Consider the following 22,438-nt stretch of genomic DNA (forward strand, 5'->3'; position numbering starts at 1 on the left):
CCCCGCCTGACCTAGTCAAGACCCCGCCTGACCTAGTCAAGACCCCGCCTGACCTAGTCAAGACCCTGCCTGACCTAGTCAAGACCCCGCCTGACATAGTCAAGACCCCGCCTGACCTAGTCAAGGCCCCGCCTGACCTAGTCAAGACCCCGCCTGACATAGTCAAGACCCCGCCTGACATAGTCAAGGCCCCGCCTGACATAGTCAAGACCCCGCCTGACCTAGTCAAGACCCCGCCTGACCTAGTCAAGACCCTGCCTGACCTAGTCAAGACCCCGCCTGACATAGTCAAGACCCCGCCTGACCTAGTCAAGGCCTCGCCTGACCTAGTCAAGACCCCGCCTGACATAGTCAAGACCCCGCCTGACATAGTCAAGGCCCCGCCTGACATAGTCAAGACCCCGCCTGACCTAGTCAAGACCCCGCCTGACCTAGTCAAGGCCCCGCCTGACCTAGTCAAGACCCCGCCTGACATAGTCATGAACCCGCCTGACATAGTCAAGACCCCGCCTGACATAGTCAAGGCCCCGCCTGACCTAGTCAAGACCCCGCCTGACCTAGTCAAGACCCCGCCTGACCTAGTCAAGACCCTGCCTGACCTAGTCAAGGCCCCGCCTGACATAGTCAAGGCCCCGCCTGACCTAGTCAAGACCCCGCCTGACCTAGTCAAGACCCCGCCTGACCTAGACAAGACCCTGCCTGACCTAGTCAAGGCCCCGCCTGGCCTAGTCAAGACCCCGCCTGACCTAGTCAAGAACCCGCCTGACCTAGTCAACACCCCGCCTGACCTAGTCAAGACCCCGCCTGACCTAGTCAAGAACCCGCCTGACCTAGTCAAGACCCCGCCTGACCTAGTCAAGACCCCGCCTGACCTAGTCAAGACCCCGCCTGACCTAGTCAAGACCCCGCCTGACCTAGTCAAGACCCCGCCTGACCTAGTCAAGACCCCGCCTGACCTAGTCAAGACCCCGCCTGACCTAGTCAAGAACCCGCCTGACCTAGTCAACACCCCGCCTGGCCTAGTCAAGACTCTGCCTGACCTAGTCAAGAACCCACCTGACCTAGTCAAGACCCCGCCTGACCTAGTCAAGACCCCGCCTGACCTAGTCAAGACCCCGCCTGACCTAGCCAAGACCCCGCCTGACCTAGTCAAGATCCCGCCTGACCTAGTCAAGAACCCGCCTGACCTAGTCAACACCCCGCCTGGCCTAGTCAAGACTCTGCCTGACCTAGTCAAGAACCCACCTGACCTAGTCAAGACCCCGCCTGACCTAGTCAAGACCCCGCCTGACCTAGTCAAGACCCCGCCTGACCTAGCCAAGACCCCGCCCGACCTAGTCAAGATCCCGCCTGACCTAGTCAAGAACCCGCCTGACCTAGTCAACACCCCGCCTGGCCTAGTCAAGACTCTGCCTGACCTAGTCAAGAACCCACCTGACCTAGTCAAGACCCCGCCTGACCTAGTCAAGACCCCGCCTGACCTAGTCAAGACCCCGCCTGACCTAGCCAAGACCCCGCCTGACCTAGTCAAGATCCCGCCTGACCTAGTCAAGAACCCGCCTGACCTAGTCAACACCCCGCCTGGCCTAGTCAAGACTCTGCCTGACCTAGTCAAGAACCTACCTGACCTAGTCAAGACCCCGCCTGACCTAGTCAAGACCCCGCCTGACCTAGTCAAGACCCCGCCTGACCTAGCCAAGACCCCGCCTGACCTAGTCAAGATCCCGCCTGACCTAGTCAAGAACCCGCCTGACCTAGTCAACACCCCGCCTGGCCTAGTCAAGACTCTGCCTGACCTAGTCAAGAACCCACCTGACCTAGTCAAGACCCCGCCTGACCTAGTCAAGACCCCGCCTGACCTAGTCAAGACCCCGCCTGACCTAGTCAAGACCCCGCCTGACCTAGTCAAGATCCCCAGCTACATCTTGTCAGGGATGTCATTAAACTGTCCTAAAATCAATATATAGATGAAGCAGTGGCGGTGTGTGTACATATCCAGCAACAGCTTGGAGACTTAGAAACACAGGAGATCAATATTTAGCATAATAGTAAAACCTCCCACACAAACCCTCACTTGAATCTGTAGACAATGCTTCTTTTGTAATTAAAATTGTAAGACAGAAATCAATGTGTTTGGCGCGAACTATTATAAGGATAAAGTCATTTATTATAAAGTTGGAATGTGATAAAGGATGCTTACTTCCTGATGTGGTGTTCAGGCTGTAGTCGGCCAGAAATGTAGACTTTCCCCTCCCTCTTTTTTGTCCCTCTAATTCGAACCTGTAGTGCACATATGTGTGTGAATCTCAATCAATCAATCAATCAATCTCTCTGTCTGTCTGTGTCTCCGTCCGTCCGTCTGTCTATTCGTCCGTCCGTCTGTCTGTCCGTCCGTCCGTCCTGGACGGACCGAGAGAGATTCGGTCCGTCCTGGACCATTATCAAGTCGTGTTGCTTAACATTAAAGTATTTAATGTTAAACTGCAACTTAAAACAGCTGCAACCGTGTGCCTTCATGTGGTCGGAAGACTTGATGTAGCTGGTATCTACACGTTGAGAGAATGTTTCAAATACGAGTCAACCAATGAAAGAATGTTCACTAGCGGAGTGATGTTGTTAAGACTGCACTAGTTACTGTCCCGCTCCTGTGCCAGGTAAGTCCACTACGGGCTCACCATAGCCCATGCTACTTGGAACTTTTTGTTCCCAGTAGCTGATTCTATAACAACAACAACAACAACAGTTAAGACTGACACAGCCGACATGAGGCGGCTGATGGTTGAGCGCCTTGTGTTGTAGTTCTTAGCTGCTTCTTCAGCCGGAAAGTGGTTGATAAATTTACATTTAAAAGTACATTTTAAAACTATAATGAGCTTGATGCATTTCGGTAAGTATAACTTACTCTTAGCAGAGGCAGAGGGACTGTGAATATCAAATATGAAACCAGGAGGATGTAGTTAGTGCGGATGTCTTAAGGAGGCGGTTATCCTTTTGAGAGGACAGGGTGATCTAGCCCTCTGTCCTCACTGGTCGTGTGGGATGGTGGGTGGGGTGTGAACTGTCATTTTCCTCTAGGTGGTGCTGAAGGGAAAATGAACCAAGATACAAGCTGGCTGCTGATAATTGGATGAGTGTTTAGTGAGAAGTGCTTCTTCTATGTCTAGTCTTATTGCCACTAAATATGTTAATATTTATTGTGTTGGTGATCAGGATCTCTCTGGTTATGGTCTGTCTGTGTGTAGAATGAGCTTCTGTTGAAAGTGAGCTTCAATAGAGCCTTGTTACCATGGATTGTCAGGCACCTTGAAAGAGATATGCTTGGTATTTTGTAATGTATAGCTTCTGTTCAGGTTAAGTATGGGGGGTGACATTACTGTCAATTATGTCCCTCGACTCTTTTTGCCTTGTGAACCACAGAAAATTGGTTCTGGTAACGGTTTTATAGGTGGAACAGGGTGTGTAGTGTTGACATCATCAGTAGTGGTATGGCACTTTCCTTTTGATGGCATCTTCCACATTTCCATTAGAATATACGTTATTGAGAAAGGCCTCCCTCACTGAGATGAGTTCCTTATCAACCTGGGTCTAGCTGGAGCTTTGTGAAGGAGCATAGTTGACCTCATCATCAGCAGCACTTTGTGTAACTCCTCCAACTCTGATATTTCTCTACTTGCTACTTGACATTCTCTGTGAAATATGTCGCTAGTGACCATTCCCAATATTTTAGGTTCTAATATTGCTATTATCTTAGAGTTTGTGTTCCCAGTCATTTTTTTAGTTCTTTGCTTTGTTTAACATTCCATCATCATTATCTTACCAGATATTTTGTTATTTTGTTGTTTCAGGTAGAGGGGAATGTAAGTAATGTGAGGAGAGGAAGCCGGATTGAAATGGAAATGGCGGGCAGTGGAAGAGAGGTAACTGAGGTAAGTGGAGAAGGAAAGGTAACTAAGGTAAGTGGTTAAGGAAAGGGAAGGGGGGGGGGGGGTCTTGGCAGAAAACGAGTAATAGAGGTAGATTTGCTTGACATGAGGTGGTGTGTGGGAGAGGGATGTCAGTGGTTATGAAAGAATGTGGGAAAGAGGGAAGGAGTCGATAGATGTTGGCTAATAGACTGCAATATAAAAAGTCGAGTGACCTACTGGTAGATGAATATCTTTTTTACACAGGCAAGATGAGCATAATATGATGATTGAGAGCCACGCTACAATAGAGTTTTGATGAAAGAACTTAATATAGATCTTTAACTAACACAATTTAGTAAAAAACATAATTGATTACACACTTGAATGACGAATTAGAGTGAATCATTTTCTATCTTAGATTTGATAAAGCCTTTACAAGCTAAATTTGATCTACAACTTAACACAACTACAGCTACAACAATTCATCATATTCGTTCATCGGTAGATATATAATTGACAATATATATCATTTAAAATATAGTTTGATCTGTTAAATGTGAAGATACACAAGTGATTTGAAAGCTAGGTTCCTATATGAAACGAGCTGGATACCCTTGCATAACTAATACCGAACTGACATGAAGAAAGGTAATACTATGATTTAAATGAAATCAGTTTATGTATTAAGTTGCTTCAGTTTGAGAGGGTAGTGTTGGAAGTTGGGGGCTGGACCCTTTATTGCATATATCAGGTAATGTAATTTTGAACATCTTTGAAGAGTAACATTGAAAATGGGTGAAGATAATATTTGAAGGTGGCAACACTGGAAGAAAGAAGGAGTTCCTACACTCACCACCACTACTCTCCAACACACCCCCATTCTCCCCCACCTCTGCTCCCACACTCACCACCACTACTCTCCAACACACCCCCATTCTCCCCCACCTCTGCTCCCACACTCACCACCACTACTCTCCAACACACTCCCATTCTCCTGGATAAAGGTGGAAGCTATACCCACTTGTATGTGGTCCCAGGATAAAGGTGGAAGCTATACCCACTTGTATGTGGTCTCAGGATAAAGGTGGAAGCTATACCCACTTGTATGTGGTCTCAGGATAAAGGTGGAAGCTATACCCACTTGTATGTGGTCCCAGGATAAAGGTGGAAGCTATACCCACTTGTATGTGGTCTCAGGATAAAGGTGGAAGCTATACCCACTTGTATGTGGTCTCAGGATAAAGGTGGAAGCTATACCCACTTGTATGTGGTCCCAGGATAAAGGTGGAAGCTATACCCACTTGTATGTGGTCTCAGGATAAAGGTGGAAGCTATACCCACTTGTATGTGGTCCCAGGATAAAGGTGGAAGCTATACCCACTTGTATGTGGTCTCAGGATAAAGGTGGAAGCTATACCCACTTGTATGTGCTCTCAGGATAAAGGTGGAAGCTATACCCACTTGTATGTGGTCCCAGGATAAAGGTGGAAGCTATACCCACTTGTATGTGGTCTCAGGATAAAGGTGGAAGCTATACCCACTTGTATGTGGTCCCAGGATAAAGGTGGAAGCTATACCCACTTGTATGTGGTCCCAGGATAAAGGTGGAAGCTATACCCACTTGTATGTGGTCTCAGGATAAAGGTGGAAGCTATACCCACTTGTATGTGGTCTCAGGATAAAGGTGGAAGCTATACCCACTTGTATGTGGTCTCAGGATAAAGGTGGAAGCTATACCCACTTGTATGTGGTCTCAGGATAAAGGTGGAAGCTATACCCACTTGTATGTGCTCTCAGGATAAAAGTGGAAGCTATACCCACTTGTATGTGGTCTCAGGATAAAGGTGGAAGCTATACCCACTTGTATGTGGTCTCAGGATAAAGGTGGAAGCTATACCCACTTGTATGTGCTCTCAGGATAAAGGTGGAAGCTATACCCACTTGTATGTGGTCTCAGGATAAAGGTGGAAGCTATACCCACTTGTATGTGGTCCCAGGATAAAGGTGGAAGCTATACCCACTTGTATGTGGTCTCAGGATAAAGGTGGAAGCTATACCCACTTGTATGTGGTCCCAGGATAAAGGTGGAAGCTATACCCACTTGTATGTGGTCTCAGGATAAAGGTGGAAGCTATACCCACTTGTATGTGGTCTCAGGATAAAGGTGGAAGCTATACTCACTTGTATGTGGTCCCAGGATAAAGGTGGAAGCTATACTCACTTGTATGCGGTCTCAGGATAAAGGTGGAAGCTATACCCACTTGTATGTGCTCTCAGGATAAAGGTGGAAGCTATACTCACTTGTATGTGGTCTCAGGATAAAGGTGGAAGCTATACTCACTTGTATGTGGTCTCAGGATCCAATTCGACGGTGAACGTGCAGATTTCTTTCTGGCAATCACACTTACGAATTTCCCTGTAGCCATGGCCATTACCGTAGAACGGGTAGTCTGGAAACAACAAGGGTGAAAATAAACAAGACATGATGGTAATTTGCAAGTGATGATAATGATAAGCAAGTAATGACAATTAGCAGGTGAAAAGAAGTAACCAGCGATGATAATAATTAATAAGTGACGATAATAATGAGCAAGTGATGGTAATTAACAAGTGATGATAATTTGCAAATGATGATGGTAATTAGCAAGTGATGTTGCTAATTATCAAATGATAATGATAATTTGCAAGTGATGAGGATAATTAGCAAGTAATGATGGTAATTTGCAAGTGATGATGCTAATTATCAAATGATAATGATAATTAGTAAGTGATGAGGATAATTAGCAAGTTATGATGATAATTAGCAAGTGATGAGGATAATTACCAAGTGATGATGACAATTAGCAAGTGATGAGGATAATAAGCAAGTGATGATAATTAGCAAGTGATGATGATAATTTGCAAGTGATGACACATAGAAAGTGATAATGATAATTTGCAAGTAATGATGGTAATTTGCAAGTGATGATGGTAATTAACAAGTGATGATAATTAGAAAGTGATAATGATAATTTGCAAGTGATGATAAATAGCAAGAGATGATGATAATTAGCAAGTAATGATGGTAATTAGCAAGTGATGATAATTAGCAAGTGATGATAATTAGCAAGTGATGATAATTAGCAAGTGATGATGATAATTAACAATTGATAATGCTAATTAGCAGGTGATGATAATTTATAAGTGATGATGTTTAGCAAATTATGAGGATAATCAGCAAGTGATGATTATAATTAGCAAGTGATGAGGATACTTTGCAAGTGATGAAGATAATTAGCAAGTGATGATAATTAGCAAGTGGTAATGATAATTTGCAAGTGATGATAATTAGCAAGGGATGATGATAATTTGCAAGTGATGATAATTAGCAAGGGATGATGATAATTTGCAAGTGATGATGATAATTAGCAAGTGATAATGATAATCTGCAAGTGATGATAATTTGCAAGTGATAAAGACAATGATGGAAGGCAATTATCAGGAGAAAGCGCCTAGCATTTACGACTATATAACACACGGAAGGGGTCAGGATAAAGATTTGGGATGGGACGGGGGGGGGGAAGGAATGATGCCCAACCACTAGGACGGTCGGGGATTGAACGCCGACCTGCATGAGTAAGACCGTCGCTCTACCGTCCAGTTCAAGTGGTTAGGCCCCCCACCCCCCCCCCCCCCCAAAAAAAAATGCATGTACGCGGCTTGCCAAAGAATTATGCGTGCCCAGTAACATGGCTCGGGAGAGTGGATTAGTAGGGGATGGATTAGCGAGTATGGGAGGGGTAGGGGGCAACCAGGGGCATGAGGGTACCAGCATGAAAGTGGATCGCAGAGGAGGCGGTCAATTATCTTCCATGGTTTACTCGAAGCAAAGGAAAATTAAGACTTGAAACAATGTAATTGAAAAGTTTGAATAAGTGAGATTTTAAGTTTTTTTTTTTTTTAAGATGACAAGAAACGAGGTTGAACTCAGCCACTGAATTGGACTTTACAATTGTACCAAAAGTAGACCTGTCGTGGTGCAGTTTTCTAATGAAGGGGCAGTGGACTTCAGAATGAAGCACATTTACTCAGCGGCAGCGAAAGCTATTGCAATGTGTTTATTGACAGATACATGACCAAAGATGAACAGCTAGCCCACAAGGCAAGCCGACTTGCATGCCTCCCGGACTCTATCCTTGCCCCACCACTCCTTCCCAATTCACACCCTCCCCAACTCAGCCATCCAATCCCTCCCCACTCCTTGTACCCCCAACAACTTCCCTGCCCTCCCTCCCCACCCCTTGCACCCAATCTCACCTTCTCCATCCCACCCTTCAATGCCCCTCTCTTCCCTTCTGCTCCCCTACCCCACAACTTTCACCCCTCTACACCTCATCTTCAATATGATCCCCCCCTCACATCGCGGCCCTCTCACCTCTTCACTGCTCACAGAAACCTTTCTCTTGCCCCACTTCCATCCTCAGCCCCCACCTCCCACTTGATGCTACTTGATGATATATTGGACTTGTACCCTAGATTGACCATGTAATGTATCAATTACACAATGTATGTATGTGATGTAACTATATAACTTGAGCTTGTAAAAGCACCTTAATCACCTTCAGTGATTAAAGTGCTTAATTGCACACTAGTTTCTCTATCAGCTATCTCACCCTGTCAGAGTAAAAGAGACAAATGTATGTGAATGCATGTCTGTGTATATATGTATATATATATGTATATGTACGTATATGTATGTATATGTATGTGTATAAAGTATATGTGGAAGCTGATCAGAATTGCATTTCACCTTTGTAAATGCACATTAATGATACTATGTAAAAGACACATCGAGCACTTTATGTAGGGCATACGTAAATCTGTGTATCTATATATTTACGTATGTAGGTTAGCTTAACATTTTAAAAGCACCGAATGTGGTTGATTGTTCAATACATCCCTTAACTATATGTTTAACAGATCTCTCACCCTGTCCATGGAGGACAGAAGAAAATGTATATATGCTGGTTAGCATTGCAAATGTGTGGCCACGTCTGTGGTAGAAAATAATAATATTAATAAAAATCCCACTTTTCCCTTTTATCCTAAAACCCACACCTACCCCTGATTTCCCCCCTGCCCCCTTGCACATCCCCTGACTTGTATAACTTCTCTCCCACTCATACCCCCCAAGCTCCTTACTCCCCCCCTGCCCCTCACCCCCCTTCTACCTCTCAACTTCTGTCTATCAGCTCCCTTCCCCCTCTCTTATGCCTCTCATATACCCTCTCTACCTTTCAGTCCCATTATTTCCTTCTGACTCCCCTAGCTGCCCAGACTCCCAGAGAAAGGGTGAACTCTATTACCAAAATTTCCAAGAAGAGTCTCAAGGTTTGGTACACCAATGTTGATGGGTTATCCAATATAGTATACGAAATAAAAGAAAGAGTTAGTGAGGCAGATCCTGACATAATTGCAATAGTGGAAACCAAAATAAACGATATGATCTCGGATGCAATCTTTCCAGGGGCTACCAAGTGATAAGAAAAGACACAGAAACAGGGAGGGGAAGTGGCACTCCTAATAAAGCAGAAATGGAAGTTTGTAGACCTAGAAAATCTGGTTGCTAATGAAAGCACAAGCTTCATACTTGGGACTTTGACAGCAGATTGGAAGAAGATTGTGATCTTGATAACCTACAATCCCCCACCAAACATTAAAAAGCCCAGGCATGAGTATGATGACAACAACAAGGCATGCATTGATGAACTGCTTAGACCAGCAGCAACAGCTCACAGAATGAGAGTGTTAAGACTTTAAGTGTGCTGCAATGGGGATCTAGTATTAATTTAGAGTAGGGTCAGAAGTTAGCATCAAGATGTAACCAAAGTAATGGAGATCTTAAAGGCCCGGCCCCCAAGAAACATATAGGAGTAAACTTATAGTGGTTTATTACTGAAATTGTCAGCCTAGAGGTAGATCATAGATCTCCTACACAGGAAGAATGGATACTCCTTTAACTAACTTACTTATTTATTAACCCCTTAACAACCCCCCATATACATTCACACCAATTACAATAATTACTTTACCACACTATCTTACGTTAAAAGCCTTGGTCCACATAGGCAGGATACAAGGTTTACAATAGCACAAGCTAGGGTAAAGTTTACTAGTGAAGGACTTGAAGCTTGAGGCAGCTTAGGGGTAGTGAGCCCACGTGGTACCCTAACACAACACAACACTTAGGGGTACCCAAAACACTGGCAAATACTACCCATGGTCTTCACAAGTCTTACACTTCCAGAGTAGGCACAATTAGATACACAGTACTTATCTTAATGGTTACAGGAACTTAAGGTAAGGGAAAGAAGTAAGAGGAAAGGTAGGGGAGTGCAGAGCAACTCAGGAAAGGTCTTGCCCCCACGAACGCCAGCCAGAGAAGAGAGACCGTCTCCAGTCTCCTTCCTCAGTTGACTCGATGCTGGCAGACTACTCAACTAATTGTACAGCAGCCCTATATCCAAGTTTACTCAGATCTACTTTACTAATACTTTCTAATCATTTGTAAACATGGTTGATGCCTATTTTATTACTTAATAATCAACTCCAAGCTCCGTCTTTAAATGCTCTTTGAGAAACAAGAATCATCTTACGTCTGGCAGGGAAGATACAAACACGGACACCTCGCCATGCGTCCCACTAATATAAAGTAGTTTATTTAGCTCAATTTGACCTCTGGTTTCCAATTGAGGAACCCAGGGTCGTAACAGAGAGCAAAACAGCTGGTCATGGGGGACCTAAATTATTGAGAAATCAATTGGGATTCAAGGAATCTCCATTGCGAGTAGGAAATGTGGGGAGCAAAGTTAGTGGACGTTAAAGACAGGAATTTCCTAACACAAGATGTGAAGGAAGACACACATGTGAAGGGAATGAGGAGGGGGATACACCGAGCCTATTAGACCTGATTTTCACCCAGAACGTAGAAGACATCGCGAATTTGGAACACGAAATACCACTAGGAGCCAGTGACCATTGTGTCATAGTCTTTGATTACATGATCGAACTTAAAATTGTGACCACGGTACAAGAGGTCTGGGAATGGAGAGTTGACTATAGGAAAGGGGACTACAGAAGGATAAGGGAATATCTGGGAGAAGTGCAGTGGGAGGAAAAACTTAGAGAAAAAACAGTCCAAGATATGATGAACCTAGTCATATGGAAATGCAATGAGGCCGAAGAGCAGTTTATACTAACAGTAAACTAAAAAAAGGAGGAGGGAATATAATAACCCATGGTTTAATAGACTGTCAGGGAGCAAAAATGAGAAGCAGGAGGGAGTGGAGGAAGTACAGAAGACAATGGACAGAGGACAATAAGATTAGATGCAACAGAGCTAGGTATGAATACATTAATATAAGGAGAATATCGGAAAGACATTATGAAAACAATATTGCAATGAAAGCGAAAAAGCCACCTAAATTACTAAAGTCATATAAGAAGGAAAATGTAGATGAACGACCAAGTGACGAGACTAAGGAAAACAGAGGGGGGACATATACAGAAAGCGACAAGGACATCTGCGAGGTACTGAATGCCAGTTTCCATGGAGTGTTCACAACCGAGCCTGAGCAGCTCCCATTGTTAAAAGAGGAGAGGAATCAAGAGGAGAGACTAACGGATATACAGGTGACAATAGAGGAGGTAATGAAACAGCTAACAACACTGGATGAAACTAAAGCAGTTGGACCAGACAATGTATCACCGTGGATACTAAAAGAGGCAGTGCAGGCCCTCAGCGTGCCTCTATCAAGGATCTATAATGAGTCACTTATGAAGGGAGAGTTACCCAGTTGCTGGAAGAAGGCAAATGTGGAACCAATTTAAAAAAAAAGATAGGGGAGAGGCACTTAACTACTGACCTGTATCTACTGACAAGCATCTCCTGCAAAGTACTTGAAAAAAATCAGGTTAAGACTGGTTACACATCTAGAGAACATTAGATTTGGAAACAAACACCCTGAACATGGGTTTAGAGAACGGAAATCATGCCTGACAAACCTGGAATTCTATGATAAAGTAATAAGAATAAGGCAGGACAGAGAAGAATGGGCAGACTGCATGTTTCTGGACTGCCTTTGACACAATACCGCACAGGAGACTGCTATTCAAACTAGAGAGGCAGGCAAGATTAAATGGAAAAGCCTTAGCATGGGTAAAGAATTAAGAGGCAGGAGCCATAGAGTAACAGTCGGGGGCGAGAAGTCGGACTGGTGAACCGTAACGAGTGGAGTACCTCAAGGATTGGTGCTGGGACCAGTTCAAATTTCTAAAGGAGTAGAGTCCTATATATTGATGTCACTCTTACCTGGGACGCGGTCAGATGTACCTGCTCTGGACTAGGGGTGAAGTTAGTATTGGAGTTTAGTTCAGTCTACACACAAGGAGACTGACTAATATCAATCGCATTCTACACATCTCCCCCCATGCTGGGTACTGAGATGGAGAATCGGTCAACAGAAGAACTGGCTACTCGCCACGGCAATATTCACATGGACACAGACTCAAAAAGCAGCCAATCAGTAGAGGAGAGTGAATTTCAAGAAGTTCTAACCAGGGGACAGAAGAAACGGAGAAGACAGGATGTAAGGCGTAGTGTTGACAGTGATAGTGTACCTAACGGAAACGACAAGAGAATGAAGAACGACGCTCAGACTGATCAAACCAGTGTCGACAAAAGGACAGAACGATGTCAGGAAGGTGAGGGTCAGCGGAGGTGGAGGCTTCTCTTCCTTGCCTCATGCACACTGGCCTACAACCACAAGGTGCTGTGGACAGTTAAACTTGGAAAAGAGCACCGCAAGTTCGAGCCCCGGCTGAAGGAAGGTGTGAACAGACCTTACATATCGGTAGGTTCTATGGAGGCAGTTGTGTTTCTTACCCAGCAAGGATATGATGGAATTGTTATGCATGTACCAGAGGAGAACGAGAAGCTGACGACGGTAATTATCTACAAATACCCTCAGATTCTAGATCCCGAATTCATCCTCGACGACCAACGATTTGTGTGGGCCAAGCGTAACCTTATTAAAGGTGAAGCTAGGAATCAGGTTGTTGCTCTAGTGAAAGGTGAAGCTCCCAAGAGAGTGTTCATCACCAGGGCGGGCTACAGGCATGTAGCAAAGTATGTAGAAGAGCCCATAATATGCCTGAAATGCTGCATATGGGGGCATAAATCCTGGAGTTGTCAACATGATCCACGATGTCGTTTCTGCGGAAAGTCTCACCTCTCTAATGTGTGTAGAAACAGACTTAAGTTGGGTGAGAAAATAGCTCCCAGATGCTGCAACTGTGGATGTGTTCACAACGCCAGCTTGGCTGTGTGTAGCAAGAGACCGAGTATGGATGTTCCCCTGTCGGTGAATGTTACAGAGCAGGCAGGAGTTCTTACCCAGACACCGGGAGCACAGCAGAACAGTCTGCCTCACACAGCGCTAGTGAACCGGATGAATGCGATGGTAAAGGAGTCACCCTTACTTTGTTAGGCTCAAACAACAAGCAGCCACGCCACCACTCAGGACTCCGGCAGTGACAATGTAACGGTGAGTGAAGTGGCTACTGGGGCTCAGAAAGAGGGCCATAATGGTATGGTCAAGGAGGTGTGGGCTGAACTAAGAAAAGTTGGTGAGTTCCTCCGAAATCTTGGGCAGAGAATAGAGTTCATCGAGGCGAAATTAAACGTTCAAGTAAAGGTCAAGGAAAGTCACAAAACAGTGAAGGAAAGTCAGGAAATAGTGTTGAGGACAATAATGAAACAATGAGTGATGAAATGAAAGAAAGTGAAGTGTATGTAAATGATGTTTGTCATAGTGAAAGGAAAACTCTATAATTAAACATAAAATGAAGGAATCATTTGTGCCAATAATGGACGTCACGGGACTGAAAAATTCTCTTGAGAAACGCAATGTTGCTTTTACCGGTGAAGTTGGGAGGAGGTGGAAGATGTTATGCAAGGTATGGCTATCATTTAGTGAACTTAATGGTGATGATTTAGAAAGTTTATTGTTTAATAATGGATCGTCCTAGACTGAAAATGTTGTCATGGCATGTTAATGGTTTAAGAAACAGGGTTACAGATGTTCATTGTTATGTGATGGGAAATGATATTGATGTTGTAGCTCTCCAGGAGACAGGGGATAGGAATGAAGGCTTATTGAAATTAAGTGGCAATAAAAGGTTTCACCTCTTCACCGCAAATAACATCAGAGGGACATCGATTTATGTTAAGAATTCCATACTATTAGAGTTAATAGAAACCCCGTCAAAAACGCAAGGTATAGAGAATGTTTGTGTTAAATTATCATTAAGGGAAGGGGAATTTATTGTAGTTAATTTGTATGTATCCAGGAATTGTTTTGATGTTCACTGTCTACCTGACTGCATTTATACTAATCCTTCACTGGTCATTCGGGACCTTAATGCTCGGCATTCAAGCCTTGGGACAGTGAGTAGTATTAATGCTAATGGGGTCAAGTGGTTACAGTTTCTATAAGATCATGCAGATACCTGTCTCTTGGGAAACAATGAACCAACTCACATCAGGGGAGGACGGCTTGACTATGCCTGCATTTTAAACTCTCAGGGGATTATGGGGAAGACTCGGGTTATTCGGGAACTACTTAGTGACCACTTTGCCTTGAACGTTGAATTACCACTGGGGAAAAAACAAGTCCACTTTCAAAGGAAAAGACTAAATATTAATAAAGATATGAAAAATTATTTTATTCAATATATGGGAGATTGGTATTATCAATACATGTCGCTCTGCGTTGATAGTTTTTACGAGGACATGGTCGAGAACATAGAGAAATTAGTACAGAGTGAAAATAACGTGGGCAGGGGTAGCAAAACGCATAGACCTAAGAAATTTAAATATTCCAATGATCATCAAGTTAAGGGGTGGGAGAAAATGCTACGAAATGCACATAAAGAATGGTTAAAAAATGGAATGAGAGATGAAGAGAAAAATACAATGTTGGAAGTGGCTAGGGAATGCAGTCAGGTGAGGAAGGAGGCGCGGGACAGATACTGGCAAAACTTTGCTCAGTCCATTGGTAATACTAAGAACCTTAAAGACATATGGAGAGCAGAAAACAAAGTCAGGGGTTGTAAGCCAAAATTCATTGCTCACTCAGATCCAGGAAAGGTTGCTAATGAGTTGTAGACATATGGGCTAGTGCTGCTGGTATGGAGTCCTTACCTGCAGACACGAGAGTCACCATTGAGTCATCGGAAAATATTAGAAATGGAGTAACTTTATGTGCCTTAAATACAAGATCTGTAACATGCGCTGAGATAACTCACGGTGTGCTACTTGATGCTATAAAAAGTGGCAACTCTACTGCTCGGGGAAAGATGGAGTAACGTATGACATTCTAAATTATTTAGCCGGTATGCAATCTCGTCCCTTACTTGATTTGTTTAACATGAGTTATAGAGAGGGAAAGTTACCAAGATAATGGAAGGAGTCTGTCATCATTCCTATACCTAAGTCAAACGGAGTCTACAGGCCTGTCTCCTTAACATCCTGCTTTTGTAAAATGATGGAAAGGATTTTGTTAAATAGGCTACTCTACCTTGTAGGTGATAACATGTCTAATAATCTCTTTGGTTTTATCAAAGGCAAAAGTACTGCGTACTGTCTCTTAAAAATGTTTGTTTAATGTGGAGGACAATTGTAGAGTTTTTGTTGATCTACAAGGAGCCTTTAATAAAGCCAATGGGAAAGTAATCTTATACGAATTAGCCAATCTGGAAATAACAGGGAGATTGCTACATTGGATAAGGGATTATCTACAAGGGAGAAAAGGTCAGGTGTATTACCAGGGAAACATGTCTGAGGAACGGAGGTTTCATTTAGGTACCCCCCAAGGGGGGAGTTTTAAGTCCCACCTTATTCAATGTTGTCGGAAAATCCGACACCATTTAATAATCATACAGATAATAGCTGTATTGTATAAACAAGTTACCCATAGAAAACGTAACTTGTGGAATTACCGTCTAAAGAAAACGGGATATCATCACCACATACTATTATAATTCACCACCTATTATGGTGGGAATTATTCTTAAATACATTAGTCTTTGGACTTTACCATTATAAAAACATCTTATATAAATTAACTTAATTATCAATATTAAAGTAGAGTAAATGTGACCCTTCTATCACTTTCTGACATGTGGACAATGTAAGCCAGGCGTCAGAGTGAGGAAGGAGGGCAGCCATTGTTGTGTCACCTCCGAGACGTGTGGAGCAAATTCGGCTCCTATCATATCTGGACAATGTCGGCCAGTAACGTCAATAGTATGGAGTGTTAAACAGCCATTGTTTATACTAGACCAGAGGCTCACAGGAGCAAATACGGCTCCTGTTAATTTTACTTGGACGTAGTGTTATGGAAACCAGAAGTGTACCATTATCAACACGCTGTCTACAAATCAAGTTAAGTGTTCTTTCCGAAACCCATTATCTTTCATTTATGGCCATTAATGTCATTATATAGGGTGACCCGGTTAGAGCACGTGGAAGCCTCAAACTAAAGGTAATTAAGCCAGGTCTTTATTGTTCCATGTACTGTATAGTGTTTTCTCTGATATAGCTTGTCATATATAGGATTCTGGCTTCACAGCTAGCGCACTTTTGACAGGTCAAGACGAGGAAGACTTTGTGCACCAGTTACTGGGTGATAGAAGCTACCTCAAAGAGGATAATTTGGTGTCTACACCCTAGTTGTACCTGGTGGACTAGCCTGCTCTACTATAAGATAAGGAACCTCTTCAATGTTTAATAATGTGTAGTTAATACTGTAATTTGATTGGCTGCATATATATAAATATAAATCCCCCCTAATGTGTAGAGGATCGATTTGTGAGATTATGAGATTATTGCAGAAATACAGTCCACTTATCATTATTCAAATTGCTATCGAAGTATATAAATTAACGTAAATATAAATTCATATAAATTAAATAAATATAAATCTCACAGGTCGGTTCCCACATTATATGGTCATCTTCGAACCGGATGACGGATTATTTGATCCTTTGAACCCACATTTGGTCATCTTAGTACCGGATGAACCAGTTAACCAGTGGATTCATTAAATATACTAGTGCAGTGTTATTTAAACAAAGCCAGTCAAAGACAGCGGCGAAGCCTCGTGGGAGCTCAGGAGCCTCCCTCAGTTCAGATCTGCCTCATCAGCGGTTTCATGCACACCCACAGATATTTGGTGGCGTGTTATTCCGTGAAATGACAGCGCTAATATAGAAGCCAGCCAAATTAGTGACTGTGTCGCGAGATTGTTCACGGATTTCGTGGTGTTACATTTCGCGAGAGATTATCTACGAATTTTGTGGAGTTTATTTCGCGAGGTCACTAATAATATTTAATACTTCTAGATAATATTAGAAGTTTCATAGAGGCTAATTAAGAGGCTATTATCAATAATTGTGTATATTATTTCTCCAAAATAGAGAATTATTTAATATATATTGCACTAGTGTTCACAATATAATATTTACTAATTGCCAACCCACAACAGGGTAGGATATTACCATTGACTAGTTGAACTATTATTGCTCATCCTAGTCCCATTATTACCATAGTCAGTTGTACTATATTCAACAACCTAACACCATTAATGAATGGTCCAGACCCTATTTTGGGTGTAATTTTTATCAACTCGAGTTGAGTTGTGTATATAATAATTTACTTATGATCATTACACCTTTGAGTGATTAATTAGTGTCTCTACCATCCTAGGGTGATATAGAAGAGCTAACCTAAAGGTACTTCCAGTGACACTGGTTTATCACTCAAATCATTAGTGTGTATGATTGTATATATATAATGTGTATTAATTTTAAGTGCTAACCTCTAGTAGAGGTAGGATTATTGCCTAGTGAGTGCAGAATTTACCCTAGGCTACCATTAGAGCTTGTTCAGTATTATGAGCAGCCCAAGTACAAGTCCCACAAGGCTTTACCAACTAGCCAGTATGGATAATGCAGGGAGAATGAAAAGAACCCTTGCAGGTCTTAAAGGCCACTTAACAAGACAGATCAAGAAATGTGAAGATTTGTCACAACAATCTCAAGTTGATTATGCTGACCTGGAAAGCTATTATCAAGCAGCTGCAGGTAAATTTGAGCAAATCAAATGCCAAATAGCAACATATGTGGCTGAACTTGCCAACACCAATTTATCAGAAACAGAAATAGACGACATTATGGTTGATCTTGCGAATTATGAAGATCACACTCAGGCCACGTTACAGCCTTATGTCAAATTAATTGCCCAGAACAAGGCAACAGCAACAACAACAACAGTTGCATCTAATACGAGTCAAGCAGAAGCTCGACTCCCTCCAATTAATTTACCCACTTTCTCAGGAAAAGATGAGGAAGATTGGGACGAATTTTGGAACAAATTCGTTGACCTTGTAGACTCAAAACAATCTTTACCAAAGAGTAGTAAATTCTCTTATTTGCAAGGCCAATTATCAGGTGAGGCTAAAACAGTAGTATCCCATCTGAGATTAACTAATGACGGCTATGATCTGGCAGTAAAACTCCTCAAGGATAATTATGCTGATCCAGAAGTAAGAACATCACATTTAGTTCATGAGCTGTTGCATTTACCCCCACCGGAGGCTTCAGCTGATTCACTCCAAGTCTTCAAGCTGGAGGTAGAATCATTGATCAATGCCCTCAGCCTGACAGCAGATACAAACGGGGCTGAGTGGGTCTTGAAAATAATTGTCCAGGAGAAAATACCTAGGGACATATTGAGACAAATGAGTGCTCATTACAATAAAAGCATCTTATCCATGAATGAAATATCTGAAGGTTTAAAGTCAGTAGTTCATCAATTACGAACACATGACAAATTAAAACCACCAAGTAAACCCTCAGAAACCAATAATAGTAAACCACAGAGTACCAAAGGTACTCCAAATCAATCTAGACAATATAATTCAACACCAAAGTGGAACAGTAGCAGTGTGGGCGTATATGCAGTGGGACCCTCCAAGCCTATAGTTACTGTGTCACCCAAGAACGTGACACCAAAGGGTACTGGAAACTATGGAACATGTTTGTTCTGCAATGAGAAACATTCAATGTACCACTGCTCTAATTTTCCTGATAGTGATGCCCGTGTTGAGCGACTCAAAGATTTGCAACATTGCACGAGGTGCCTCAGGAAACATAACATCAAGGACTGTGATACCCAATTACACACCTGTAATAGGTGTAACAAAGGTCAGCACCATGCAGCATTGTGCAGAGACACCAAAACAACGTCTCCAAACCCCAAGGTGGAAGATAGCATTCCCACCACAGTACAGTACTGCAAGGTGCAACCAACAAAGAGTGTCCAATCGGCAAAGTCTAAAGGTAATACGACTTTGCCTACTGCCCAAATTACCATCCTGAATAAGAGGGCCAAGGTCCATACCCGTGGGTTGTTTGACCAAGGATCCCAGAGAACATTTGTCACTAAAAAGTTGGCAGATGAACTACAATTAAGGCCTGTAGCCCAGACGTCATTCAACATCTCAGGGTTTGTAACAGATGCAGGACCTCAAGTCTACCAGGTGGTACAACCATCAGTACGTTTAGGCAGGTACGTCTGTAGAGTACAAGCCATTGTGGTGGACAAAATACCAGTAGACCTACAAGTTCAAGGTCTGAGAGCAACAGCCAAATTCCTGAGAAATAGAGGAATAAAATTGGCAGATAATATTAAGTCTGATCACCTCACTGACTTCGGTCTCCTTGTGGGGACAGACTATTGTCATCGATTCATCGGTAGCCCTACTAAATATCAGGGTATAACCATGTTAAACTCTGCAGGAGGTAAATTACTCTCAGGCCCAGTATCAAGCCTGAGGAGACCTATGCCTGCAGATAAACAATACCAATAGAAATCTAAATTTGTCAGCTGATTATATTTCTCCAGTAGCATTATACTAAGGAGATTACAGCTGACTATACCAACAGAGGTTGATGTTAGTATCATCATATAAAGCTGAAGATGAGTTCATGAGGCCTCAGTGGCAAATCAGTGAACAGTAGCCTAAAACAGCTACAAGTCACTGCGACCAATGTCACTGAACCCACTGCAGTCTCAGAACCATACTTTACTTTAATGATGAGCTATTCAATCTTCTGAATCAATTAAATAAATTAAACCCCAATAAATCTGATGACTGATTTGATACATTTATTATTTAATCAAGATGTATTCCATGGGCCTCAGTGTTTATATATCAGTGACCAGTTACCTGAAGAAACTTCAAGTTATATCTACTGTCACTGATCTCATGCAGTCCCTGAATCATACTTGACTGTAGTACTTGATCACATTCAGTCTTCTGGGTTAAATAATATGTATAAGGCTTGAATATTAGCCTTTCAAGAGTTGACAGGGAAATGAAATCGCATTAGACTTCTAACCCCCTGCAACTCTAGTACGGGACATCCGTCCTGTACGAACAGACACACAAATGTGTGATTACTAACTACTAACATCAAATTAATGTAATAATTCGAAGGAGGAGTATCGGTGTTCGTCTGTTCTAATAGGACTTCGACCCGTGAGCAGCCCCCTGGGGAATTATGTCGGAAAATCCGACACCATTTAATAATCATACAGATAATAGCTGTATTGTATAAACAAGTTACCCATAGAAAACGTAACTTGTGGAATTACCGTCTAAAGAAAACGGGATATCATCACCACATACTATTATAATTCACCACCTATTATGGTGGGAATTATTCTTAAATACATTAGTCTTTGGACTTTACCATTATAAAAACATCTTATATAAATTAACTTAATTATCAATATTAAAGTAGAGTAAATGTGACCCTTCTATCACTTTCTGACATGTGGACAATGTAAGCCAGGCGTCAGAGTGAGGAAGGAGGGCAGCCATTGTTGTGTCACCTCCGAGACGTGTGGAGCAAATTCGGCTCCTATCATATCTGGACAATGTCGGCCAGTAACGTCAATAGTATGGAGTGTTAAACAGCCATTGTTTATACTAGACCAGAGGCTCACAGGAGCAAATACGGCTCCTGTTAATTTTACTTGGACGTAGTGTTATGGAAACCAGAAGTGTACCATTATCAACACGCTGTCTACAAATCAAGTTAAGTGTTCTTTCCGAAACCCATTATCTTTCATTTATGGCCATTAATGTCATTATATAGGGTGACCCGGTTAGAGCACGTGGAAGCCTCAAACTAAAGGTAATTAAGCCAGGTCTTTATTGTTCCATGTACTGTATAGTGTTTTCTCTGATATAGCTTGTCATATATAGGATTCTGGCTTCACAGCTAGCGCACTTTTGACAGGTCAAGACGAGGAAGACTTTGTGCACCAGTTACTGGGTGATAGAAGCTACCTCAAAGAGGATAATTTGGTGTCTACACCCTAGTTATACCTGGTGGACTAGCCTGCTGTACTATAAGATAAGGAACCTCTTCAATGTTTAATAATGTGTAGTTAATACTGTAATTTGATTGGCTGCATATATATAAATATAAACCCCCCCTAATGTGTAGAGGATCGATTTGTGAGATTATGAGATTATTGCAGAAATACAGTCCACTTATCATTATACAAATTGCTATCGAAGTATATAAATTAACGTAAATATAAATTCATATAAATTAAATAAATATAAATCTCACAGGTCGGTTCCCACAAATGTATTAATGAACAGATTAGCATCAGAGATGTATCCTCCAGGGGTCACGACGATCATATATGCTGATGACATTCTTATACAAGGCACTTCTGGGAACAAAATTCAAACTGCTCTTAACATACATGGTACAACCTGTCCCAAGTTAGGCTTAGTTATAAATGCAAACAAAACCAAATATGAGTATAGGAAACGAAGAAATATAACACTTACCTCTAAATGGTATGGAACTAAGTCATGTTCAGAAGTACAAGTATCTGGGCATGTATGTTGGATACACATGTGAGAGTAAAAATGCTGAAATAAATCATATCAGCCCCTTATGTAAAGCCTGTTTGCATCCTCTAAAAACACTGGCTTTTTCTGGTAAAGGTACCTGTTTTGTGGATGTTATACATAAGCACTGTTCGATCCCTGATAGACTACGCAGCACCTGCTATGTCTTACACAGGGCAAGGCAGAATTAAAAAAATAGAGCTGATACAGAACGAGGCTATGAGGATTATTATTGGATGTCAAAGAAATGCAATGATTGAAATAATGAGAATGGAATTAAATTTACAGTGTGTATGAAAGAGTCCGTGACATCAACGCTAGAGTATCTATTCGTTTCATGCGGAGAAAAGGAGGGGATAAGCTGTTTCAGAGCGTTTAAACCTGCCTGAGTGACGTACACACTTCCAGGAAACTTAAAGAGACATGCTACATGAGGGGACTACCTCATGACCTCAGGGAATACGATGTACTTGACTGCTGTAAACCTTCTCAACA

At 42.4% G+C, this 22,438-nt stretch overlaps 1 protein-coding gene across 2 annotated transcripts in view; it reads right to left on the reverse strand.

The window, feature by feature from the left end:
* Positions 1-22,438, reverse strand: part of LOC123763529 (receptor-type tyrosine-protein phosphatase epsilon) — a 104,717-nt gene that overhangs the window by 47,521 nt on the left and 34,758 nt on the right. Inside the window, exons 5-6 of one of the 2 annotated variants that reach the window (XM_069304627.1) lie at positions 6,247-6,355; positions 2,201-2,280 (exon numbers count right to left, since the gene is read on the reverse strand). In XM_069304627.1, the coding sequence (XP_069160728.1) occupies positions 2,201-2,280; positions 6,247-6,355 (189 nt within the window). Of the gene's footprint in view, positions 1-2,200; positions 2,281-6,126; positions 6,138-6,246; positions 6,356-22,438 lie in introns of those variants that run through there. The other variant, XM_069304628.1, reaches the window with a different exon arrangement.

This window comes from Procambarus clarkii, chromosome 52 (genome assembly GCF_040958095.1).
Source record: "Procambarus clarkii isolate CNS0578487 chromosome 52, FALCON_Pclarkii_2.0, whole genome shotgun sequence".
Classification (NCBI taxonomy): Eukaryota; Metazoa; Arthropoda; class Malacostraca; order Decapoda; family Cambaridae; genus Procambarus; species Procambarus clarkii.